The 26,959-nt window shown below is 42.6% G+C and overlaps 1 protein-coding gene across 3 annotated transcripts; it reads right to left on the bottom strand.

Moving 5' to 3' along the window:
- Positions 1-14,721: 14,721 nt before the first annotated feature.
- On the bottom strand, positions 14,722-26,630 carry calcrlb (calcitonin receptor-like b). Of its 3 annotated transcripts, XM_057830213.1 has the most exons (13): positions 26,508-26,622; positions 24,751-24,854; positions 24,525-24,669; positions 24,333-24,443; positions 22,296-22,408; positions 22,126-22,217; positions 19,627-19,753; positions 19,408-19,561; positions 19,267-19,327; positions 19,131-19,197; positions 18,828-19,046; positions 16,408-16,449; positions 14,722-16,021 (listed from the first exon to the last, which is right to left on the bottom strand). In XM_057830213.1, exons 2-13 carry the CDS (start codon positions 24,811-24,813, stop codon positions 15,818-15,820), a joined length of 1,398 nt encoding a protein of 465 aa, XP_057686196.1. In that variant the 5' UTR covers positions 24,814-24,854; positions 26,508-26,622; the 3' UTR covers positions 14,722-15,817. The 3 variants fall into 3 exon arrangements, with proteins under 3 accessions (XP_057686196.1, XP_057686195.1, XP_057686194.1); XM_057830212.1 differs by having other exon boundaries at positions 18,828-19,197; positions 24,751-24,816; positions 26,508-26,630; XM_057830211.1 differs by having other exon boundaries at positions 18,828-19,197.
- Positions 26,631-26,959: the final 329 nt, after the last annotated feature.

The raw sequence follows: 26,959 nt of genomic DNA, 5'->3' as shown, positions 1-26,959 counted from the left end.
GCTGTCACCCAAGGAGGAAGCCTCTTCTTAAGACAGTGCACTAGAAAGCCTGCAAACAGTTTGCTAAAGACATGTCATCAAAGCACATGGATTACTGGAACCATGTCCTATGGTCTGATGAGATGGGCAGGCTTTCTTGTGTACCGTCTTCAGAAGAGGCTTCCTCCTGGGGTGACAGCCATGCACACCAGTTTAATGTAGAGTACGGCGTATGGTCTGAGCACTAACAGGCTGACCCCCCACCTCTTCAATCGCTGCAGCAATGCTGACAGCACTCCTGTAACGAGTCACATGACATTTTGGAGGGAAAATGACAAGCAGTACTCAATTTGGACATTTAAGGATGTACAGTTGTGGTCAAAAGTTTACACACACTTGTGAAGAACATGATGTCATGGCTCTCTTGAGTTTCCAGTTATTTCTACAACTCTGATTTTTCTCTGATAGAGTGATTGGAACAGATACTTCTTTGTCACAAAAAACATTCATGAAGTTTGGTTCTTTGATGACTTTATTATGGGTGAACAGAAAAAAGTGATCAAATCTGCTGGGTCAAAAATATACATACAGCAGCGCTAATATTTGGTAACATGTCCCCTGGCCATTTTCACTTCAATTAGGCGCTTTTGGTAGCCATCCACAAGCTTCTGGCAAGCTTCTGGTTGAATCTTTGACCACTCCTCTTGACAGAGTTGGTGCAGTTCAGTTAAATTTGATGGCTTTCTGACATGGACTTGTTTCTTCAGCATTGTCCACAAGTTCTCAATGGGGTTTAAGTCAGGACTTTGGGAAGGCCATTCAAAAACCTTAAATCTAGCCTGATTTAGCCATTCCATTACCACTTTTGATGTGTGTTTGGGGTCATTGTCCTGTTGGAACACCCAACTGCGCCCAAGACCCAATCTTCGGGCTGATGACTTTAGGTTATCTTGAAGAATTTGAAGGTAATCCTCCTTCTTCATTATCCCATTTACTCTCTGTAAAGCACCAGTTCCACTGGCAGCTTTTATGCCCCACAGCATAATACTACCACCACCGTGCTTGACGGTAGGCATGGTGTACTTGGGGTTAAAGGCCTCACCTCTTCTCCTCCAAACATATTGCTGGGCATTGTGGCCAAACAGCTCGATTTTTGTTTCGTTTAACCACAGAACTTTCCTCCAGAAGGTCTTATCTTTGTCCATGTGATCAGCAGCAAACTTCAGTCGAGCCTTAAGGTGCTGCTTTTGGAGCAAGGGCTTCCTTCTTGCACGGCAGCCTCTCAGTCCATGGAGATGCAAAACACGCTTGACTGTGGACATTGACACCTGTGTTCCTGCAGCTTCTAATTCTTGGCAGATCTGCTTTTTGGTGATTCTCGGTTGAATCTTCACCCTCCTGACCAATTTTTTCTCAGCAGCAGGTGATAGCTTGCGTTTTCTTCCTGATCGTGGCAGTGAAAAAACAGTGCCATGCACTTTATACTTACAAACAATTGTTTGCACTGTTGCTCTTGGGACCAGCAGCTGCTTTGAAATGGCTCCAAGTGACTTTCCTGACTTGTTCAAGTCAAAATTAAAAGTCAAAATTGCTATTTCGTGTTGCTGTATGTATATTTTTGACCACAACTGTACGTAATTCCCATGTGGTGTACTCACTTTTGTTGCCAGGAGTTTAGATATTAATGGCTATATTTTGAGTTGTTTTGAGGGGGAAAATAAATTAACTCTATTATATTAGCTGCACAAAGACTATTTTTCATTGTGTCAAAGTGTCATTTTGTCAGTGGTGTCCAATGAAAAGATATACTTAAATATCTGCAGAAATGCGAGGGTGTTAGGGCCTCTGCCCCTCCCTCCTGAGAGCTGGGCCATCCCCGGCAGGTGTGCATGATTCATCTAATTCACAGGTCAGACGGGTGGAGCGGCCACAGGTGCAGGCAATCATCATCAGCCACCTTTATAAGCCAGTGGACGCCTCACCTCGTCGCCAGATCAACTTGTCCGTTTCCAGCGTCAGTTGCTTCTCGTAATTATTTGAATACTTTTCTCTGTGTTTCTCGGCTCATGATTTTTTGCTCTCGTCCCAGGACCTGTCTCTGCGCGCCCCATGTCGGAACCTCAAGCCTGATCTCTTCCCGATCCTTGTCAGCACCCTGCCTGCCTATTTGCTCTTGGATCTGGCAACAAATAAAACATTTTTTGATCACAGTCACTCTGCCTTTGTCTGGTCTGGGATCCCCTCCCGTCGTGCAAACCTAACAGATTGATCTGGCCACAATGGATCCCGCAGACAAGACCACGGGCTCACCGCAACCACCTGCTTCCCTCCGTGACCACCACCAAGCCCTAACAGTCCTCTTCAACAAGGTAGCTGACATTTCTCACGCTCTCCAAACCCTCAAGGCACAACTAGCAACGTCCCAAGCACAAACGAATCTGGCTCCTCCACGCTACATGACGGTAACCGACCCGGTATGTTCGGCTTCCCGAGAGCCACACGTTCCCGCGCCTGCGCCTTACGAGGGCAACCTCGGTGCCTGCCGCGCCTTTCTTGTGCAATGTAGCCTTGTGTTTGAACAACAGCCCTCCACACACCATGGGGAAAAAACAAAGATTGCCTACCTCATCGGTTGCTTGCGGGGTACGGCGCTTCAATGGGCATCCTCTGTGTGGGAAAATGATTCTTCTGTATGTGACACGTACTCCAGTTTTACGGAGGAGATGAGAAAAATCTTTGACCATCCGGTCCGTGGGAGAGAAGCGGCGAAGCGGCTCATGTCGGTTCGTCAGGGGACTCGGAGCGTCGCCGAGTTCTCGGTGGAGTTCCGGACATTAGCGGTGGAAAGCCGCTTCAACGACGCAGCGCTCCAGGAGGTTTTCACCGGCGCACTGAACGAATCCCTGAAAGATGAATTGGCCACGCGGGACGGGCCGATTTCTTTGGATGACCTGATTCGATTATCGATTCAAATCGATAATCGCCAGCGCGAGAGGAAGAGACAACGCATGGAACAGCTGCGCGACCCGCGCACTCGCCTCGCTGCTTTTCCGCCCCCGCCTCCACTTCCTGTAAAGGCCACTAACGCTGCGCCGGTGACGTCTCCCCCTGCTGTGAACGCCGGGCCAACGCAGGTGGGACACACCAGGCTCTCCCGGGAGGAGCGCACACGCAGGTGCGACGCACGTCTTTGTGTTTATTGTGGAAGGAGTGGACATTTTCTACACACCTGCCCAGTGCGTCCAGACCCACCATTACAAGGACTACTAGTAAGTCACATGGCTCATGTTTCCTCACGTCGGCTCCAGCTCACAGCTACGCTCTCCTTAAAGGGCTAGTCACGCACTGTTACTGCCCTAGTTGATTGTGGTTCAGACGAGAACTTTATTGACCACGAGCTTGTCAACCAGCTAGGGCTGGCGACACACCAGCTCCCCCTTCCATTGAGGACCACTGCACTTGATGGCCAGCTCCTCTTCAGTGTAGACCGACAAACAGAACCCATCAACCTCTTTCTATCGGGCAACCACCAAGAGGTGAGCGCTTTCCTAGTTTTTGTAAGCCCCCACAAACCATTGGTCCTCGGGTTGCCATGGCTTAGAAAACACAACCCCTCCATCGACTGGACCCACCCAAAATTGACTGCATGGAGTCAGTACTGTCACATTAACTGTCTCAAATCTGCACTAGTGCCGTCCTCTCCTGTCCAGAAGCCGGAGCAACCTGACCTGTCAGCAGTTCCAGAATGCTACCATGACCTCTGGCGGGTGTTCAGCAAAGATCATGCCATGTCGCTTCCTCCTCACCGTCCTTACGACTGCGCTATTAACCTTCTTCCTGGTGCTGCTCTTCCCAAGGGTCGTTTGTTTAACATCTCAGGACCAGAGAGGGAGGCGATGGAGGAGTACGTCACCAAATCCCTGGCCACTGGCATCATCCGTCCCTCCTCCTCCCCTGTCGGCGCAGGCTTCTTCTTTGTGGGCAAGAAGGACGGCGGCTTGCGGCCCTGCATCGACTACCGCGCCCTGAATGAGATCACCATAAAGAATAAGTACCCTCTTCCGCTCATCGACTCAGCATTCACCCCCCTCCATAGTGCTACCATTTTCACCAAGCTCGATCTGCGCAGTGCGTATCATCTCGTCCGTATCCGAGAAGGTGATGAGTGGAAAACGGCATTCTACACGCCCCTGGGGCATTACGAATACCTGGTCATGTATTTCAGAACCTGGTTAACGACGTCCTCGGGGACTTGATCAACAGGTTCGTAGTGGTTTACCTTGACGACATCTTGGTGTTCTCGCGCACCCCTTCCGAGCACAAAGACCATGTCCGTCAGGTGCTCCAACGTCTCCTGGAGAACAAACTCTTCGTGAAGACCGAAAAATGTGAGTTTCACGTTAACGAAACCACATTTCTCGGCTACATCGTTGGCAAAGGCCAATTACGCATGGACCCGGCAAAAGTTAAGGCAGTCCTGGAATGGCCTCGCCCCTCCGACAGAAAGCAGCTCCAGCGATTTCTTGGGTTCGCCAACTACTACCGCAGGTTCATCCGTAATTACAGAAAGATAGCAGCCCCTCTCACAGCGCTCACCTCTACTATCACTCCGTTCCGTTGGTCTGACGCTGCCAGTTCCGCCTTCAGTGACCTCAAGGCCCGCTTCACCTCGGCACCTATACTGGCCCCCCCTAACCCGTCTCTTCAATTTATTGTTGAAGTCGACGCTTCAGAGATAGGCGTGGGTGCGGTGTTATCACAACGGCGACCCGCCGACGGCAAGGTGCACCCATGTGCCTTCTTCTCTCGCCGGCTGTCTTCCGCAGAGCGCAATTACAGCATTGGGGACAGAGAACTTTTGGCAGTCAAACTAGCCTTGGAAGAATGGCGCCACCATCTGGAAGGAACACCCCAGCCCTTCCTTGTGCTTACTGACCACAAAAATCTAGAATACCTCAAGTCTGCCCGGAGACTAAACCCCCGCCAAGCTAGGTGGGCGATGTTTTTTTGCCGCTTCAATTTCACACTGTCTTATATTCCAGGTTCAAAGAATATCAAGCCCGACGCGCTGTCCCGTCAGTTCCAAGCCAGCGAGCCACGGGAGGAGCCTGCGCCCATTCTCCCACAGTCCTGTTTCCTTGCCTCGATGGAGTGGGAGATCGAAGGGAAGGTGAAAGAAGCCCATGGTGAGCACCCGGACCCCCGAGAGGGTCCTCAATCTGACCTCTTTGTTCCAGAGTCCCTCCGTTCGAAAGTGCTGGAGTGGGCTCATTCGTCACGCCTGTTTTGCCACCCTGGGATCAGGAGGACTCTGGCAGTGCTGCGTCAGCGGTTCCGGTGGCCTTCCATGACAGAGGACACATGATCATTTGTCCTTGCCTGCACGGTTTGCGCCCGTAGCAAGACGTCCACAAAACCCAGCTCGGGACTCCTCCGCCCATTAGCCATACCAAGCCGCCCTTGGTCCCATATTGCCTTGGATTTCGTCACCGGCCTCCCGCCATCCAGAGGTAACAAGGTCATTCTCACAGTGGTTGACAGGTTCTCCAAGGCAGCCCATTTCATCCCCCTCAAGAAGCTCCCTTCGGCTCAGGAAACAGCAGACTTGCTCACTCAACACGTGCTCCGCCTACATGGCATCCCGGTGGACATAGTGTCTGACCGAGGACCGCAGTTTACCTCGCAGGTCTGGAGGGCTTTCTGTGCAGCCCTGGGCATCAGTGTAAGTTTGTCTTCAGGGTACCACCCGCAAACTAATGGTCAATGCGAGCGCACCAATCAGCTGCTCGAAGCAGCCCTCCGCTGTACTACACAGGCCCATCCGAACACATGGAGCGACCAACTTCCTTGGATAGAGTACGCCCACAACTCCTTACCAAACGCCTCCTCCAAAATGTCCCCGTTCCTTTGCTCCTTGGGCTACCAACCCCCGTTGTTTCCAATGCAGGAACAAGACCTTGCGGTTCCATCGGTCCAGTCTCATATAGATCGTTGCTCCAGGGTCTGGGAGCAGGCTCGCTCCGCTCTCAAACATGCCTCAGACAAGTCACGTGCTCAGTCGGACCGCCGCCGCACGCCTGCGCCGTCCTATGCTGTTGGCCAGAAGGTGTGGCTCTCATCCAAGTCCTTGCCTCTAAAGACCGGGTCCGCGAAGCTGTCCCCCCGCTTTGTCGGTCCCTACGAGATCGACAAAGTGGTGAATCCTGCTGCCGTACGCCTCAAGCTCCCTGCCAATTTCCGTGTGCACCCCACCTTCCATGTCTCCCAAGTGAAGCCTGTCTCCTCGAGTCCCTTGTCCCCCCCTGTTCAACCTCCGCCGCCTCCTTTGTCGATCGACTGGCAGCCGTCTTACAGGGTGGAACGTCTTCTCGACGTCCGCCGCAGGGGCCGTGGGCTCCAGTACCTGGTGGACTGGGAGGGCTATGGCCTGGAGGAGCGGTCCTGGATCCCGGCCCGATGGGTGTTGTGCCGTTCGCTCATCCGGGACTTCCACCGTGCCCATCCTGGGCATCTCCGCCGTGCGCCAGGTGGCGCCCGTAGAGGGGGGGGTCCTGTTAGGGCCTCTGCCCCTCCCTCCTGAGAGCTGGGCCATCCCCGGCAGGTGTGCATGATTCATCTAATTCAGGGGTTTTCAACCCAGTCCTCAAGGCACACTGTGGGTCCTGGTTTTTGTTCCAGCCGATCCAGCAGAGACAGTTGAACCAATGAGGCTTCTGCTAAAACAAGCCACACCTGACTGCAATCAACTGATTGCACTTGTAAAACACCAGATTGGGGAAAAAGTGTTGTCATCTTGTTTGGTAAGAATGAAATCCTGCACCCACAGTGTGCCTTAGTGGAATAGGTTGGGGACCCCTGATCTAATTCACAGGTCAGACGGGTGGAGCGGCCACAGGTGCAGGCAATCATCATCAGCCACCTTTATAAGCCAGTGGACGCCTCACCTCGTCGCCAGATCAACTTGTCCGTTTCCAGCGTCAGTTGCTTCTCGTAATTATTTGAATACTTTTCTCTGTGTTTCTCGGCTCATGATTTTTTGCTCTCGTCCCAGGACCTGTCTCTGCGCGCCCCATGTTGGAACCTCAAGCCTGATCTCTTCCCGATCCTTGTCAGCACCCTGCCTGCCTATTTGCTCTTGGATCTGGCAACAAATAAAACATTTTTTGATCACAGTCACTCTGCCTTTGTCTGCTCTGGGATCCCCTCCCGTCGTGCAAACCTAACAGAGGGGTGTACTCACTTTTGTGATACACTCTATCAAAAAATCTCATAAACTTATAGCCATTTTAAGTTTTGTTATACTTATATAAAAATAATTAATCAAAATGTTATTATGGAACGACTTTTGAATTTTTTGATGCCGCTGCTCATGGAGACTCTGGCTAAGGGAGGTGCCTGTTTTGGTATTAGGTCGCTAGTGGCTTTGGTTTTTAAAATATTTAAAGTTTTTTAAAATAGGCAATATGGTTCTATAGATCCTACTCACGTGACGTCACAGCCACGCCCCTGCGCCATGTTGTCCGTCTACTCGTCATGTTAATGCATTAACGCTTCGTAAATTCCTCCTATTAAGGCGTGTTTTTCTGCTCGTTAACATTAATAATCAAAATGGTGAAGTCGTGTGTGACCTACGTCATTTTGTGACGTGTCGCTGTATCCGGCCGCCATATTGTCCGTATTTTTTAAGACCTATTCTCATTGTTTTCAATTAGTCGTGCAAGTTATAGAGCAATTCATGGAAGCCCCGGTGTTATCTGACGCTGTAAACTCATTGGATGCATTGCATAAAAGGCGTTATGTGGAAAAGCTTCAGTTTATCCATTCGCCAGATCCATATTTGATGCCTGAATCGATGTTTTTCGACCCGCTGTCTTTGCCGTCTTTGACATCTGCTTCCCTGATATTTACAACTATCTTGTCCACACAAAATCAGCCTATTCTCACGAAAGTTTGAAAAACTTTAAGAGCTTGGAGGCTTATAAATACTTCGTTGCTGGTTGGGTGAAACAGGTCCTCGTCCACGAAAATTCGGCAGGAATCTATCTTGTGCTCGGGAAGGTGAGTTACGAAATTTTCAATTCAAAATCTTTTGTTCTTGCTAACATCCACTGTCAAGTCTAATGTATTTCATGTCATTTTTCAATGGAGCTAGGGCTTTTAATGTTTATATGGTTTAGCGATAGCACTCTCACTACATACATATACTGTATAATAAGTAATAAATATGAAGTGCGATAGCACTACTCCAGATTGTCCCTAGTTGAATTTATTTTTTGGCTTTTGACCTCAATAGTGAAATTGTAAATTAATTGTATGACAACTGTCTTATTATCCCCTTATAATTATATATTTTCAGGTAGTTCATTCACAATGTCTGAGTGTATGTTGTCGGCGATTAGCCTGGCAATGATCTTAATTGTGGTTGTCAGCCCGAAACTCTCTAAATATATATTAAATGCATCTTACCAGATATAAAATGACTACTATATAATCTGCGGTAGTCGTTTGGAGCCCAGTTTTCTCGTCGAATTGCAGCAGTCCATCTCGCTCTCCTCACCGGGTCTCTCGGAATACGGTAAAACTCTCTAGTCTAGATAGTCTCTCCGTCTATCTTCTCTGTTTTTGCAACCGACCGCCACACACGACTTCACCATTTTGATCATTAATGTTACGAGCAGAAAAACACGCCATAATAGGAGGAATTTACGAAGCGCTAATGCATTAACATGACGAGTAGACGGACAACATGGCGCGGGGGCGTGGCTGTGACGTCACGTGAGTAGGGTCTATAGAGCTTGCTCTATCTTGCTGGAACCAAAACGCCACATGGGAAATATGTAAGGCATTCTTGATTCTGTTTGTACGATGTTTTTCACAACTTTGTGGTGCGCCTCAAGAAATGCATGAAGCTGAATGCAGATAATCGCAAGTCAAGTAACAATCATTTATATAGACCCCAATCATGTGACGTCACAACTCCGCCCCCCTGACTGGTGCCGCCATGCTGTCCGTCAGCTCATCGTGTTTACATATTACCGCTACGTACATTCCTCCTATTACTGCGTTTTTCTGCTTGTCCAAGGAATCACCGCCGAGTAAACAAACCTAAAAACCTTGGTGACAATCGTTAACAATGATTAATCAAAATGGTGAAGGCATGTGTGGCGGTTGGTTGCAGTAACAGAGAAGATAAACGGTCATTTTAGTAGTTGCTGTGTGCCCATTGTTAAAAGGGCAAATCTCGAAAGCAGCATGGTTTGTTTCTCTCGGTCCATGATGTGTTTGTGCCGAAAACATCAATATGATGCCAACACGATCGCAGACATCATCAGACGGAGACTACGAAGCTCGTCGCCGCGGTCGCGCAACAAGAAGGTGAGCGCAACAACAGGTGTTGTGCCGAAAAATAGCCGCCCTGCTTGAAATGTCCCCCCTGACGGGTGCGCCCACACGGAAACGACTTTCTTGTACTGTGAATATGTATTATTTTACTCTGCTTGAACTAATAAATGTCATACCTGTGTGATTGTCTTTGGGATATGGTCGTGAAAACCTGTAGACTAATACATTTCTGTTCAAAGATGGTTATGTGGCCCAGTCCATGATTTGTTACTAAAATACAGTACTAATATTTTGTGTAATTTAATTATTCAAAACTGATCTTACAGTCATAAATCCATTACTGTAATGCGTTTATGAAAACATTTGATGTTTTCACGTCAATAAAGCGTTACAAGTAAGCGCTCCCGTCAGGGGGGATATTTCACACCGGGCAGCTATTTTTCGGCACACACCGGCCCGTTGTCGATCAAGTTTCATTTTACAATCGTGACAACGGTGACGCTCAGCTGACCAAATGTCGGTTTATATTCGGGCCGGTGCCGATTTTGGGTACCTGACTTCTCATCGTGACATAAACTGGAGTATGATTGGAAATTTTGTGGTCTCAGGACAAGCTCTGACGCACGGGACGGGACCGGACGGGAGGAAACATCGTTTTGGGCATCAAATATGGATCTGGCGACTGGATCGACCGAAGCTTTTCCAAATAACGGCTTTTATGCAACTCATCCAATGAGTTTACAGCATCTGAAAGCACCGGGGCTTCCATAATTTGCAAGTGAGTCCACCTTTAGAAACTACGATCAATGACAATAGAACACACAATGACGGACAATATGGCGGCACAATACAGCGATCACATGACTGTGTGACGTTGGTGATTGGGGTCTATAGCACTTAATCACAACAAATGTCTCAAAGGGTTTCACAGACCAACAGTTGACAAACAACCAAATTACATCCACTGGTCTGAACTCCAGGAGAGCAAGAAAAAAAGAATCGCAGTGCCACAGATGGGAGATCACCACTCCAGAATGACTAGGCAAAAATAGATGTAGAGTGGGCAACATTTAACAAATTGAATGATGCTTCACAGCAATATCAAAAACAACTTGAAAGTCAATTCAATGTGATGAGACACAAAAGGTGGGATCTCAGGAGAGCGGTCCTTCCTGATGACCTAATGTTAGACTCCTCCAGTGTTGCCCCAGAGGAAGACGACCATATCCGAACTTGGCTTGTCCGGCTGATACAAAGCCATTACAACAGCATCGGTTACTAGTTACAGTATAACTAGTTATAGCTGTTGTCTCTTTTAATTTTGACGAAAAAAACCCAAACAAACCAAGAAAAGAATCCTATCAAAATCTGGTACCCTTTATTTTTCGGGTCACCCTGTATATGCCACCCCAAATTATCTTGAAAACAGCCAAGGAAGTCAAACTGAAAGGGAAATTGTTAACACATGTACAGTATGTCAGGTGGTTATGCCTGATACGAAATGATGGGGTCGCAAATCGGCAATATATACAGTAAAATAAGACACATATTCCCCTAAGTTTATGAATGGTTGTCTCTTTCCAGTATGTACCTGTTATCAGTTCCAATCTGGAAATACAAAGAATACAGTAATTGGCCGATCATAATGGTTGACGTCAACCATACCTGGAAGGTTTGTAAAGATTGACGGCATAATGAATGCTGCAAAATACACCAAAATCATGACAATCTTCTTCAGTCTGCAAGAGAACTACGGTTTAGGAGAGGATTTATTTTCCAGTAAAACAATAATCCAAAGCATACCACAAAAGGTACACAGAAATGGTCAAAGCGGGAGTTCAGAATTTTTTACATCGAGTTAGCGGAGGTTTAATTAGTTGGTGGAGTTGATTTAGCTAAATTCCGTGCAGTTTGTAAGTTATTTGTCAGTTTCACGGCTCCGGAGTGGCTTAGCTAGCGCGAGTCAATAGGGCCAATTTAGCATGCCAATAAAAAAATGATACAGATCTACGAACAGATCCAACATAGTCAAATAAATTCAAAATGCAGAATATTGTTCCAAAACACCCATGCAGCCAAAACACACAAAAAAACCTGCCGTTATTCATTTCATTCTGCAGGACTATTTTTTGGGATGTGTAATACAACCACAATAGAGAGGAGTGCTTCGGCCACTCGTGCTCACGCTACTTTCAAGGAAGGTGGAAAGTCGGATATATCCTGCTCAGAGGGTAAAAGTTGCGATCTCAAAGCGTTCCAAGCATAAGTAAACAGCAAAGCTGGCTAAATGCGACAAGTTGTTTTTTATTTTAGCCATTATAAGACATTTTGACCTCCAGCAAACCTGCCTTCTCATAAACAATCAAATAGTGGAGGCGTTCCAATGATATTTTTCGAGATCAGAGGTTAGAAACTCTGACTTCCTACCTTCCTCGAATGCAATATCAGTCTGCTGAGTTAACTGACGTTCGGCAACAAGGTGAAATGTGCATTTAGAGGCTGTGGAAACAGACAGAAGGAATGGGCAGAGGAAAGTTTCCAAAAATTCCCTATGAAGAACGAGAAGCAATATAAACTGGTTACCTGCTGCTGGCTACGACATAAAAAATCAGCGGTGAAAAAAAAAACGATGTGATATCACTCCGCCCTGCTCCTCTGCAGAGTTTCTGGATTACAAATGTTGCTGTTCATACTGCAATTACTGGCATGCAATGGTAAGTTTTAATAACTTTATCTTGAAAACATAGCCAATACTATTGACTGCACGGGTCATCGATGATTTTCATGTGTGCATGTTTCTTGTTGGTATGCTAAATCGGCCCAATCCAATGTAACCAGAATTTTGAAATTGTCCATAGTTAATTGTATGTATGTGTACGGGTGTGTGTATGTGTATGTGTATGCTGTCCAACTGGGCCCCTACTTAAAGCTTTAAATAGCATCTTTGGAGTGTCCTTTTCGTGCATCTTATCATATGAACTGCTTGTATATGACCATGTACTGTATACCTTGAATGATGTGTGAATAAACTGAACTGAATTACTGATTTGAGTAGCGCTCATTTAGCCACTCCAGAGCCCGGAAACTAACAAATAACTAACAAACTACACGGAATTTGTTTAAATTAACTCCACCGACTAACTAACTCGAAGATTAAGCCTGATGTCAAAAATTCTGAACATCCCCTTTAAAAAAGAACCAGGTAAACGTTCTGGAGTGGCCGAGTCAAAGCCCATGCCTAAATTCTATGGAGAATTTGTGGGTGGACTTGAATAGGGCTGCTCTTGCCTGATGCTCATGCAACCTGAAATAACTTGAGCAGTCATACAAAGAAGAATTGCAGTGGGAAGATGGACAAGGCTGATTGAGACTTATCCATACAGACACTTCTATGATTGCAGAGGAGCATCTATGAAATACTGACTTAAAGGCAGAGTTGGGTAGTAACGCGTTACATTGACTTAGATTTCCTTGAGTAACTTTTTGAGAACAATGTACTTCTAAGAGTAGTTTTACCTCCCCATACTTGTTAGTTTTACTTGATACATTTGCAAAGAAGAAACGCTACTCTAACTCCGCTACTTTGGGCTACACCAGTCATTACATTTTTCCTCTTTATTCTACATATTAGATTTTACCTCTTTTTTTTGTCAGCGATGCCAACAGTAGCTCCACCAGTTTAACCAATAAGATGTCGCAACAGTAATCATATGACTCCATTATACCAATCAGACTCAAGCTTTCCGTTCTCTGATCACCCCAGGTCTTCAAAGCACCGTTAAAAAAATAAGTATTTGACATAGAGCGCTCCCCTCAACATGACTCGGAAGCTTGGATTTTAACCTCTCTCCCGGTTTTAATTTGGCACCGATTCACCATGGAAAACCGGAGATATGATCCTTTCATTTCATAATAGGAAATATGAAGGAACTACTCAAATTAGGAACTATTTTCTCCACTAGAGAGCGGACATGCTCTTTGGACGAATGATGCTTCATTGCTGTATTTTTTTTCTCTCTCGCCTGATTTCAAAGATTTTTTTTTTTTTTTTTGTATTTCTTTGGCTTAATGTGGTTATGTAATGAGTTATTGTATAGTATAATACCAGTTCATATATTTTTGTGCTGAGGAAAAAAAATACCATTGTTTAAAAAAAATATTTAGGCTTATGTATATAGTTACCCACAATGTTACTCATTACTTGAGTATTCTTTTCACCAAATACTTTTTTATTTGTGCTTGAGTACATTTTTGGATGACTACTTTTACTTGAGTATTATTATCATGAAGTAAAAAATGTTGACTACTCTACGTACCTCTGCTTAAAGGGGATGAGTAATTATGTAAACAATTATTTTCATTTTTATTTTTTTATTTCATTGCCATTATTCTGTAGGAATCGGTTTTCACTTTGACATGAAATGTTTTTTTTTTAACCCAATAAATCTTTCTATTAAAATGCCAAATTTCTGTGACCATGATTAATTTATGAATGCAATAAAAGGGAAAAACATCTGACGTTTGTGAATACCTATGATTGGCACTGTATGTCTAACAAAATTAAATAAGTTCCTTCTCTCAAATTGAAGAAAGTGTTGACAATTAAAATTACCTGGTTTAATGAATGCTTGGTATAAAAAAACACGAGTTTCAGACATAGTACCGGTAGTTGGTTTTTTAAACCTGAAGTAAGTGGCCATTATATTTGCTCCTTACAGGGGGCTTGAAGAAAAATGTCATGACCAATTGTATCACCCGTAAAGACGCAGAGTAGGCTGTTGCAAATTGGCTCATTGGTGCTTGGAACCAAGGAGGTAATAGACAGGCCTGTCAGACATGACAACACCTGAACAAAGATCTTTGGCTTAAGGTTCATCTGAAAGTCGATTATCAAAATATTTAATTGCTGTATAGTTGTTTGGCAATGTAACTTTTTTCTTTTAATATTAAAAGCAAATTACACTTATTGCTCATCTCTTTGCTATTATTAAAATAAATAATCTGGGAACCATATTTAGCCCATATGGGATCCACAATTAGTTAGAAACCTGGGTTTGCCATCTGTGTTTCAACAAGGGCCTATGTTTAAGCCCACCTGGGCTGCCCACGTGGGGCCAGTATAGTAAACCCCTGTAAAAATTAACTGGGGCCCAGCTGTGTAGCCCAAACGCAGCCCAATCACCAACCCAAGTCTAGTCCAAGTGGGTCCCACATGGGTGTGTTGACAGGGACAAAACCTGCTCAGTGGGCAGCAGCAGAACACATTCCCCCTTTATTCACTGGCATATTGTATGTGGAAGTGCAGACGATAAACAATTGTTAGTCACGAGACAGAGGAAGTGTTTTATGGCAAGCTTCGCAAGTGCAGTGCAAAAGTACTGTATTCTTAGAAATGGGAAGTGAGGGATACCTCCGACTCAGAGGTAAATATGGGAGGGGTTGGGAAAGGAGTGGGGACAAACAAATGGTAAACATCCTGGTTCATGAGAATTGAAATGTGTGCTACATTAATTGCTTTTTCAGTTTCGCTGTTTCAGGGTTGACAAATGTTCCTCTGAAAGGATTCTCCTTTGAAACTTTCTCTTTTTTCCCGTGCTAGATGAAAGCATACAGCGGTCAAGTTCTAAATTCAGAAAAGGAAATCCCGTCTTTTCTTCAATGTGACTAAGAGAAATAGTGTGATATTTGCAAATGTCAGCAAAATGGTATCAGCAGTTGGTCATTACACAGCCGTGTTTATTACAGCAACAATAATTCCTGTCCATACGACATTAATGCTTATTAAAAAACAACATTATTCAGATGAGATGCAAGTCACCAAAATGTTTATTGTATTCTAATGGTCAATAAAGGAAAATAACGAAGTATTTTTAGACTAGCTTTCCAGTGGAGGCTCATAAATCAGTCAATATTTTAGAAGGCTAAAACCTGCAGCTCCTGAACACATTGCCATAACAGCCACTCCTTAAAAAAAAATCCTTATTTACATTGAATGTCAAAATACGTGTTATTTATATACAATATGATATTCATCGTGCCATTATCTCATTTCCAGCATTTTGGAATAAGAAAAAATAGGAAACCCAAGTATTTGTGGATTGTACATGAAGAAATTATAAATAATAATAATTAATTAAAAACAACAACAACTGGCAAAACTCGCCATACTCAAAAATAAAAAAGGAGAAGGAACCGTCAAAGAAATGTGACTACAACGTCACTTTAAAATGCACCATTACCTTCCGTGGGGAAATGTTAAATGCTCGCATGCAACTTTCAGTGCTTTGGGTGAAACTGTAACTAGAAGAATGGCAAAATTCTAAACAGGCATTTTGCCTCATGTTTTTGTTGTGAGAAGGACATCTCAGAGAAGCTCATCAAGATGTCCATTTACTTTCTTGTTCTCGAAAACAATTGCAATGGAAAATTGTACTAGGAAGGAAAATGCTTGGATCCTGTTCTAGAATCAGAGTTCCTCTGGATTGGAAAATCCTTGTCAAACAAATGGGCTGTCAGATCGGAATATGTCTGAATAGCTTTTGCCGTTGTTGTGCTCTGTGCTCTCGATGCTGTAGCAGCGGTGGACTTCGGTGAGTGACGACGCCACGTAGGAGGCCGAGCGGAAGAGGTCGGCATTCGCAAAAGTGCCAGCAAACTGCATCCGCTGCTGATTCCAGTGTCTCCGCAAAACGCTCTGAACCTTACAGGGCAGATCAGAAGAGAAAAATGACGTCAGTCTTATGGGATCCCAAAAATGCCAGGAATTGTCCACTGAATTGCCACTGCAATCTGTTTAAATGTAAATTACTTCTACCTTGGCAGCAATTAATTGCATTTCTTTTCATCCAAGTGCAGGCGCACAGAAGAGGGGAAGAAATTGAATTGGCCCTCACTGTAAGTCTTCAAGTAAGCTGTTTGTCATGGTCAAATGACTTTTAAAAGTATGTTTACTGGTGCTGTCATCGGAGAAACTGGGCATTTTTCCCATCAAGTAGTATTGCGTACGTATGTGACATCATGGTGGAAGGTTTTATTGCTACAGCTAACAGCAGACATTAGCCTCCAAATTGTACATGTGTGGCTTACCTCCCCATTAAAGAAGCAGAATATGGTGGACACAAGGAGACCCTGAAAGTGCCAGAGAGTTTCTTCTGTTAGTTATGAAATTGCACGCAGTTGTCAAACACAACATTGGTGGGCCAGATTTGGCCTGTCACATTGTTATGTGTGGCTTGCCAAACCAAATCAGAAACGCATCTCAACGTTTCTTGCTAAAATGCTAAAATACCAAAATTGCAGATTGTTGTCATTTTAAAAAAGGTTGAAATATCTCAAGCATTTTTGTAGCTCTTATTTTTTATTTTTATTTTCAAATGGATTGGATGTTAATTTCCGTTAATAGGTGATTTTAATTAAAACTTTCAACTTTTACCAACTACCACATCATATACTTTATGAATACTTGACATTTACAGGTCATTCTGAAAAAAAATAGCATAATGTGATAAAGTTCATTATTTTCTGTAATGTACTGATAAACATTAGACTTTCATATATTTTAGATTTATTACACACAACTGAAGTAGTTCAAGCCTGTTATTGTTTTAATATTGATGAGTTTGGCAAAAAAGTCAAGAAAAAAACAAAAATCCCTATCTCAAAAAATTGGCATATCACAAAAAGGTACTCTAGAAAAGCTATTAACCTAATCATCTGAATCAACGAATTAACCCAAAACACCTGCGAAAGGTTCTTGAACCTTTTAAAAACTCCCAACCTGGTTCATTACTCAAAACCGCAAACATGGGCAAGACTGCCGACCTGACTGTTGTCCAGAAGGCCATCATTGACACCCTCAAGCAAGAGGCTGAGACACAGAAAGAAATTTCTGAGCGAATAGGCTGTTCCCAGAGTGCTGTATCAAGGCACCTCAGTGGGAAGTCAGGGAAGGAAAAAGTGTGGCAGGAAACGTTGCACAACCAGAAGAGGTGACCGCACTCTGAGAAAGATTGTGGAGAAGGTCCGACCGATTCCAGACCTTGGGGGACCTGCAGAAACAGTGGAGTGAGTCTGGAGTAGAAACATCCAGAGCCACCGTGCACAGGCGTGTGCTGGAAATGGGCTACAGGTGCCTCATTCCCCAGGTCAAGCCACTTTTGAACCTGAAACAGCTGCACAAGCGCCTGACCTGGGCTACGGAGAAGCAGCACTGGACTGTTGCTCAGTGGTCCAAAGTACTTTTGTCAGTTGAAAGCAAATTTTGCATGTCATTCGGAAATCACGGTGCCAGAGTTTGGAGGAAGACTGGGGAGAAGGAAATGCCAGAATGCCTGAAGTCCAGTGTCAAGTACCCACAGTCAGTGATGATCTGGGGTGCCAAGTCAGCTGCTGGTGTTGGTCTACTGTGTTTTATCAAGGGCAGGGTCAATGCAGCTAGCTATCAGGAGATTTTGGAGCACTTCATGCTTCCATCTGCTGAAAAGCTTTATGGAGATGAAGATTTCATTTTTCAGCACGACCTGGCACCTGGTCACAGTGCCAAAACCAATGGTAAATGGTTTACTGACCATGGCATTACTCTGCTCAATTGGTCTGCCCACTCTCCTGAGCTGAACCCCATAGAGAATCTGTGGGATATTGTGAAGAGGAAGTTGAGAGACACCAGCCCCAACATTGTGGATGAGCTTAAGGCCGCTATCGAAGCATCCTGGGCCTCCATAACACCTCACCAGTGCCACAGGCTGATTGCCTCCATGCCACGCCGCATTGAAGCAGTCATTTCTGCAAAAGGATTCCCGACCAAATATTGAGTGCATAGTTGACTTTTTTGTATTAAAAACACTTTTTGTCATGTTCCCTGCCTCTCTGGTTCACTCACCTGCCTTTTCCCGCCTCTCGGCTTGGCACAGCTGCTACTGATCATCGTTAGGGGAGTATTTAAGTGGCAGGCTCACGTCACTTCACTGTCTGATCGTTCCAGCACAAAGTTTCACGTCCTGAGACCTCCTTCATATGAAATCCTGCCTGCTCTTCTTGACGGCCACGCAACCACGCCTGTCTTCAGTATTCCGGTCTGCCTCTTTTGCTGTTTTTACATTCTGCTGTTGATTGCAATAAACGGCCTCCTGGCCAAACTGTCAAGCTTGTCGCCGAATCTGCATTTTGGTTCCAACCCACACCTGGCTAATCATGACACTTTTTTTGTATTGGTCGGATGAAATATGCTAATTTTTTTAGATAGGGATTTTTGGTTTTTCTTGACTTTTTTGCCAAAATCATCAATATTAAAACAATAAAAGGCTTGAACTACTTCAGTTGTGTGTCATGAATCTAAAATATATGAAAGTCTAATGTTTATCAGTACATTACAGAAAATAATGAACTTTATCACAATATGCTAATTTTTTGGGAAGGACCTGTATCTGAGCTGGTAGGAAATGAATAATAGTTGACAACCAGCAAATTGATACCGCTGTTGGATATTTCTGAGCTGAATCAGTACTCACCTGATAGTGGATGAGGATCTCCATGACGTAGAGATAGATTTCATAGACCCATTGCTCCTGAGGCTTGTAGGGCAGGAGCACAAATTGAATCCCGAGCAGTGGAATGAGGATGAGTGTAGCCCTAACAGTTCGCATGTAGAGGCTGGACTCGGCCTGGTGGGTAACTCTCAGCTTAGTAATGAGAACCCGCACAATGTTCAGAAGGAAAAAGAGGTTCACCTGTAAGCAGCAAAGCAGCCATTGAAGTAAAAACGGACTGATGGACGGTTGGGTGGCTGAACGGATGGGTGGATATACACTTACCACCAATGCAGCACAGATGGGACCGTGAATAATATAAAGTAGTGATGTATCTGAGCTGACCCAGCATCTGTCAAAGGAAAGTGTTATTCAAATATGGTATGAGAACAAACCAATTATAATTTAGATTTGAACACACTTGTCATTATAGTAGCAGTGGCGTGCAATGGAATGTAACACTGCTGGCACCAACGGGAAACCTGTGGAGTAGATGACAAATACGTTACACGTTCACACATCTGCAGAAAGATTGTGTAATATTGTCACAGGTTGTTCTTACCCCAGCCGAGCAGATAATACCACATGAGATGCTGCTTCTCTGCAAACACGGCCACCACAATGAGAGTGTGCAGGTAGATGCCCTCACACAACATCCAGAAGTAGTTGCAGCTAAACAGGTAGAGGTGGATGAACGCGAGCAGCTTGCAACTCACCTATCAATATGACAACAACAACATGACAATAACTCTGGCCCGCTCGTGAAAAGAAGGTCACTTACTGAGTCGTTGGAAGCGTGCCCTTGTTCCTTGGCCACTTTTGTCAGCCACATTACAGTGATGACTGAGTTCAGAACAAACGACACAAAGAGGTTCTTGTGCAACGTGATCCTCTGGCAGCTCAGACTCCTGCAGGAGAAAGTCCAAAGAGAGAATCTTCTTCTTGTCCATTTGATATCACAGGTACATTTGAACTTTTGAGTAGAACTTTTGAGTAAAGTGTATATCCCACAGAAAGTGTATCCCAAGGACAAGGTCTTCCTTCAGGTTAAAAAGTACTGCTTTTGTCCACAAGCACAGCCAAACTCAATAAAAAATTAAAACTCTTTCCTCAATTACGATTGATGTACAGAGGGGCAAGTAAGTATTTAGTCAACCACTAATTGTGCAAGTTCTCCCACTTGAAAATATTAGCGAGGCCTTGAGTTAGAGAGGCCTGTAATTGTCAACATGGGTAGACCTCAACCAAGAGAGACAGAATGTGGGGAAAAAAAGCAGAAAATCACATTGTTTGATTTTTAAATAATTTATTTGCAAATCATGGTGGAAAATAAGTATTTGGTCAATACCAAAAGTTAATCTCAATACTTTGTTATGTACCCTTTGTTGGCAATAACGGAGGCCAAACGTTTTCTGTAACTCTTCACAAGCTTTTCACACACTATTGCTGGTATTTTGGCCCATTCCTCCATGCAGATCTCCTCTAGAGCAGTGATGTTTTGGGGCTGTCGTTAGGCAACACAGACTTTCAACTCCCTCCACAGATTTTCTGTGGGGTTGAGATCTGGAGACTGGCTAGGCCACTCCAGGACCTTGAAATGCTTCGTACAAAGCCACTCCTTTGTTGCCCTGGCTGTGTGTTTGGGATCATTGTCATGCTGAAAGACCCAGCCACGTCTCATCTTCAATGCCCTTGCTGATGGAAGGAGATTTTCACTCAAAATCTCTCGATACATGGCCCCATTCATACTTTCCTTTACACAGATCATTCGTCCTTGTCCCTTTGCAGAAAAACAGCCCCAAAGCATGATGTTTCCACTCCCATGCTTCACAGTAGGTATGGTGTTCTTCGGATGCAATTCAGTATTCTTTCTCCTCCAAACACGAGAACCTGTTTTTCTACCAAAAAGTTATATTTTGGTTTCATCAGACCATAACACATTCTCCCAGTCCTCTTCTGGATCATCCAAATGCTCTCTAGCGAACCGCAGACGGGCCTGGACGTGTACTGGCTTCAGCAGGGGGACACGTGTGGCAGTGCAGGATTTGAGTCCCTGGCGGCGCATTGTGTTACTGATGGTAGCCTTTGTTACTGTGGTCCCAGCTCTCTGTAGGTCATTCACTAGGTCCCCCTGTGTGGTTCTGGGATTTTTGCTCACCGTTCTTGTTATCATTTTGACGCCACGGGGTGAGATCTTGCATGGAGCCCCAGATCGAGGGAGATTATCAGTGGCCATGTATGTCTTTCATTTTCTAACAATTGCTCCCACAGTTGATTTCTTTATACCAAGCGTTTTACCTATTGCAGATTCAGTCTTCCCAGCCTGGTGTAGGTCTACAATTTTGTTTCTGGTGTCTTTCAACAGCCCTTGGTCTTGGCCATAGTGGAGTTTGGAGTGTGACTGACTGAGATTGTGGACAGATGTCTTTATACCGATAATGAGTTAAAACAGGTGCCATTAATACAGGCAACGAGTGGAGCCTCGTTAGACCTCGTTAGAAGAAGTTAGTCCTCTTTGACAGCCAGAAATCTTTCTTGTTTGTAGGTGACCAAATACTTTTTTTCCACTCAAATTTGGAAATAAATTCTTTAAAAATCAAACAATGTGATTTTCTGGTTTTTTTCCCCCCCACATTCTGTCTCTCATTTTTGAGGTTTACCCATGGTGACAATTACAGGCCTCTCTAATCTTTTCAAGTAGGATAACTTGCACAATTGGTGGTTGACTGAATACTTATTTGCCCCACTTTATGATTAACTGAAAAAATACCTGTATAGACTGCAAATAATTTTTTTTTTAAATAGAGTAGAAAATAAATACATACATTTTAAATAAATCCAAGTCATCAGCCAATTATACGTGAGTTTGAGGAGGGAAAACTGGACCGGCACATTCAACAAGTGAAAAGTGGTAAATGCAAGTCTAAACATAATGAAAAGAAATCAACAATGGTAGGGTCAATTCTATCCTTACAACATATGGGAAGACAATCTAAATTACCTATATAACTGGACTCATTTTATAATGCAAATAAGGTTGCTTAAAAGTTGGTGGGGACAATCTGTGCATCCTGAAAAGTTTGTAATGTTCTGTCCCTACCGTCCCTATGCAGAGCTACACCCTTGGTGTGTCCTGTTTATTATACCGTTCATTTTCTTTGTCTATTAAGAGACCTCAAGCCAGTGACTAAAACTGATTGAAAAATAAAATAAACAGTTGAACAGTCACATGCTGATTGAGTTGTAAAGTGTAACTATTAAGTTTTTTGATGGCACTTACTTAAAATAGAAGAAGATTCCTAGTGATATAATCAATGAGACTAGTGACAGCCCTTGACCAATCATGACCAGGTAGAAGTGAGTCATCACGACCTGTAAAAGGACAAAATATCAGCACACACGGTAGGGTTTACGTTTATTTCTATTTCATTACAGTTGATTAGTTCGCACCGTGCCATGATGAGTTGTGTTGGCATGGCATTTGGTAAAGTTGGTCCATGTCCGATTGCTGTCTGGGTGACGCCACCACTTGCCTGATTCCGTACAGACTTTTGATGCTAGCGCTGTCGGCAAATTGCAAACTTTAAATGGATTTCAAACATTCATAGATGTTTAACCTCTCGACATTTCACACCAAATATTAAAAGTTCCAAGAGTAGTATAAATTAATCTCAGTAAAACCCAATTTACTCTGTTAACCATATTTTCCGGGAACAGGGCACAGTCTTTAATACTGTAGCTTAACTCATTCCCTGATGGCTTTCCCAGGGTTATTTGTTGGTTTTTTGATAGCTGTCATTGGCAGTGAAATTAAGGATGATATACTTTTAAAAATAGCCTTTTTTTTAATGGCAAATATTTGTGATATCACCTAACTAAGTATAGTAAATCTAAATGTAAAATGCAGAGGTAGGTAGTAACATTACATTTACTTGAGTAACTGTTTGAGAAAAATGTACTAGTTTTACTAAGCCATACTTTTTACTTTTACTTGAGTATATTTGTGAAGAAAAAACGGTACTCTTACTCCGCCACTTTGGGCTACACAAGAGTCGTTACATTTTTCCTCTTTATCCTACATATTAGATTTATTTATTTATTTATTTTGCTAGCAATGCTATCGCCAAGAGTAGCGCTACTACCTTATTGGCCCGAATATAAGACGGCCCTGTTTTTAAGACGACCCCCTCTTTTTTAAGACTCAAGTTTGAAAAAAGACTTTGTACAGAAAATAATTACAGTACATCCGAAACAAATGATTATAACAATATATTTGAGAGAAAAAGCATGTTATTTTGCCTATTCAAATCTTAATATCTGAACATTTAAATACGTAAACTAAAGGGCAATCACATTCGTAAATGAATCGCTTCTGATTTTTGAAATATAAATAAACCAATCTATTGTGATATAACAACAAAATTACAATAACTGCATTAACCATCAAAGTGAAGTCTAATTGTAAGTGTAGTCTTGAAACAAATCTGAATAAGGAAAAACATTGCAATAAAATAATGAAAAGTGGTTAAACTAAAAAGAGTAGCTGAGATCTGTCATGACAGAACATCGCTTCAATGATATCTGGCGCCATCCAGCGTCGTGAATGGGAATAATGTCAAGACCGCCAATATTACAAGACCCCCTCTTTTTCAGTGTTATTTCAATGCAAAAAACATCGTCTTATATTCGGGCCAATATGGTAATTTCATCAATGAGACGTCGCAACTATAATCACATTACACCAATCTGCAAGCTTGCAGTTCTATGATCATGCAAGCTTGTTCAATCACGCGTCTTTAAAGCACCGTAACAAATGAAGTATTTGACATAGAGCACTGCCCTCAACATGAATCGAAATCGCAAATTTTAAATTCTTTCCCAGTTTTTGTTTGGCACTGACTGACCAAGGAAAACCAGAATTATGATCCTTTTAATTTCATAATAGTAGCTATGAACGAACTACAGTATTCACTACTCAAACTAGGAACTATTTTCTCCACTAGAGGGCATGGCACTCATGGTCTTTGGACGAATAATGCTTCATTACTGTTTTTTTCTCTCTTTAATGATTTTTTTTTTTTTTTAGCTTAATGTTGTTATGTAATGGGTTGTTGTACAGTATCCCTATAACATAAGTTCATGTCGATAAGTTTGTGCTGAGATTTTTTTTTAAAAAAAAACATTGTTTAGACAAAAAAAAAAAAAAAAAAAAAAAGGCAGTTACTCAAAATAATACTCATTACTTGAGTATTCTTTTCACTGGATACTTTTTTTTTATTTGTACTTGAATACGTTTTTTGAATGACTACTTTACTCTTACCTGAGTAATATTACTTTGAAGTAACGTTACTCTTGAGTAAAATTTTTGGCTACTCTACCCACCTCTGGTAAAATGGTTCTTCCACAATGAATTTGCTGTGTGCTTTCTTTTATAATGATGGTATCCAAATCAATCAAGTTAATTTTAGTAAAAGCAAATAACAATACCATAAGGGTCCAAGTCCTTATAATAGTCAGGGCAGTGTTGTTCTGTAATGAGTCCTGCTTCAGTCTCATCCCAGCACAACCAGCCGTCCCATGTCATGTTACATTTTGGTCCTGCAAACAAAACATTAACCAATTAACCCTAAAAATCTTATGTCTTTGGCCCATGATGATCGGCAACATCGTCATCCTCACCAGTTCTTTGAGTTTTGCATTGATCGTCTCCTCTCACCATCCGCTGGAAGCATCTGAACTGGGCCTTGGTGATTGCCGGCGGATGTTCTCCGTAATGGTTCAAAAGTTCCTGATGGTCTTCCTCTGAACTTTCAGCCACAAGCAGCTGACACGATTAAAACACAACCTTCCTCATTATGACTGTCATTAATTCATGAAAACAAGTGAATAGATAATTCTATACTACCTTATTGAGGGAGCACATCACCAGTAGAAACACAAAGCACTCCGAGGGTACTGTACAACACATTTTCTGGGGAAGATGGATTATGTTTTTTGAAGTAAACAATTCTAAAGGGACAATGCAAAAAATAGCACATAATCAGATGTTCTGAACAGAAAAGTCAGACCCTCAATAATTGTTACCGATGTCTGAATTTTCACATTATTTTCGAATCAATTTTCCTGTAGAAAATTACCATCGCTGTCCCGTCTACCTTTAAAACAGCTTAGTTCATCCAACATATTTGACTAATTTGGCTAACACTTTACATATTTCAACTACAGAAGTCATCGAATCCCCATTCAAGCTATTCAAATAAGCCATGCCCAGGTTAAATTACATAGGTTTGTTTACTATAACGCCATATATGCAACTGCCAACTGTAATTACAGTAAGTGTGACATCATGGCCAATTCAAACTCAATCAAACAGCACATATTCATTAGATCAGAGGTCACACAAACAGTGGAATTAAGGGCAGGGAAATTAAAAAGTATGAGACATTTGTATTATTTTATATTATTTTTTACGTTCTTATTATCACTCTTTTGCAGTCTCTAAATGTAAATATGGAGATACCTCATAGGTGTCACTTGACTTAAACTGCACATGGATATTAATTTGTATGTTAGGTAACCACAATACCATACTTAAGAGTTCGGCTCTCTTTGTGTAGTATTTTACTTTCGGTGCATAATTTGTTTTAGGAAATGCATTTCTATGACATATTGTTTAGAGACGTAATTCTGTATCAGATTCATGAGTTAAATATTTTTGTACTTTAACTTTTGACTGCAAATTCAGTGCCACACTGCTGTTCTGCCACTACATTGGAACCATACAAGGCTTTTGTATATCAATCCTCTCAAATATGTACCTTCCAGTGCATTCTTTTGTGAACATGATTTTTTGAGAGACACACGCCCTAACTACTACTGTTTCGTATATGCCATTTGTCATAAGTCTGTGTTTTTTGGCAGAATTTTTTTTTTAGATTGCTTTATTTTAAAGTGTACTGTATTTCAAGGAAGATTACGTGTGTGGACGAATGAATATACTGTACAATTAGTAAACAAATCTAACGGCAATGGAAAAAATCCTGGCTGACAAAATTGAGTGTATTGGTAATTTTTTTTTTTTTTTGTAGTCTGCTTGCACAATAAGGTTAGAAGATAGGAGACTTGTTAATTGGGTGATAGTTTATGTATAGTATAGATTGTATGTTATGTTTTTTTTTTTTTTTTACTTCAACCTAATCTTTTCTGTAAAAAAAAAAAAAAAACATTACCATGAAATAAGACATGCTGTTTCTCAATCGTTCATGTCTCAATAGATCTAAAAATAATGATAACAAAAATCCCACCATTTGATGTCAAGGGTCACTTTCTGAAACACCCTTTTGTCTGCTTTCCTTGTTTGGAACTAGATTAAACATTCATCCTCTCTCTTTGCTTAGCCTCCACAGTTTCCTTCCTGTTTGCTTATTATACTTAAAGTGTTGAGAAACTTTAGCAAAATCACTGTCAATGCAGCATGAAATCATGTCCTGAGGATAATGCTTTACTGACAATATTCCCAATTCAATTACAAAGCAACAACAAAAGCTTATCTGTTTGATCTTTTTTTCAATCAACTATCTCATCAATCTTTGATTGTTTCAAGTGGTATACTGCAATGTACGTTCATGTCAAGGTGTAACCGAGACGTCAGCAAGAGCTTACCTTTGCAGGTAACTTGAGCAGCTTGAAAACTAATCCCTCGACTCTCGTTGTTGAACTGAAAAAGATTTAAGATCTGCTCTTGAGGAGTCAGTGTGTCCGCAGCGTTCCTCTTCACAGTCTGAGGCAACACTGAGCTGTCCTGATAAGGACACTTTACGAATGACATCATGTGTTTGCCTTCCATGTAGGGTAGGCATAAAGGGACGTCCCTGCATAATATTGACATCATACATACACATGTGCAAAACATCTACACAGTAAATATTTAAATTGAATTGATTTTGATAATGATTTTGACATGCCAGGTTATATTTCCACACATTAATATCTAAATTGGATTAGCAATTTAAGATTAGTGTACATCAAATTGATTTAACTGAGTAAAACACATTTTTTATTGCAATTATTTTGCTTGCAATAATTGCATTAAGCTTGTGACCTACTGACATCCC

Source organism: Corythoichthys intestinalis, chromosome 2 (genome assembly GCF_030265065.1).
Source record: "Corythoichthys intestinalis isolate RoL2023-P3 chromosome 2, ASM3026506v1, whole genome shotgun sequence".
Classification (NCBI taxonomy): Eukaryota; Metazoa; Chordata; class Actinopteri; order Syngnathiformes; family Syngnathidae; genus Corythoichthys; species Corythoichthys intestinalis.
This window is presented reverse-complemented; position numbering and strand designations above follow the sequence as displayed.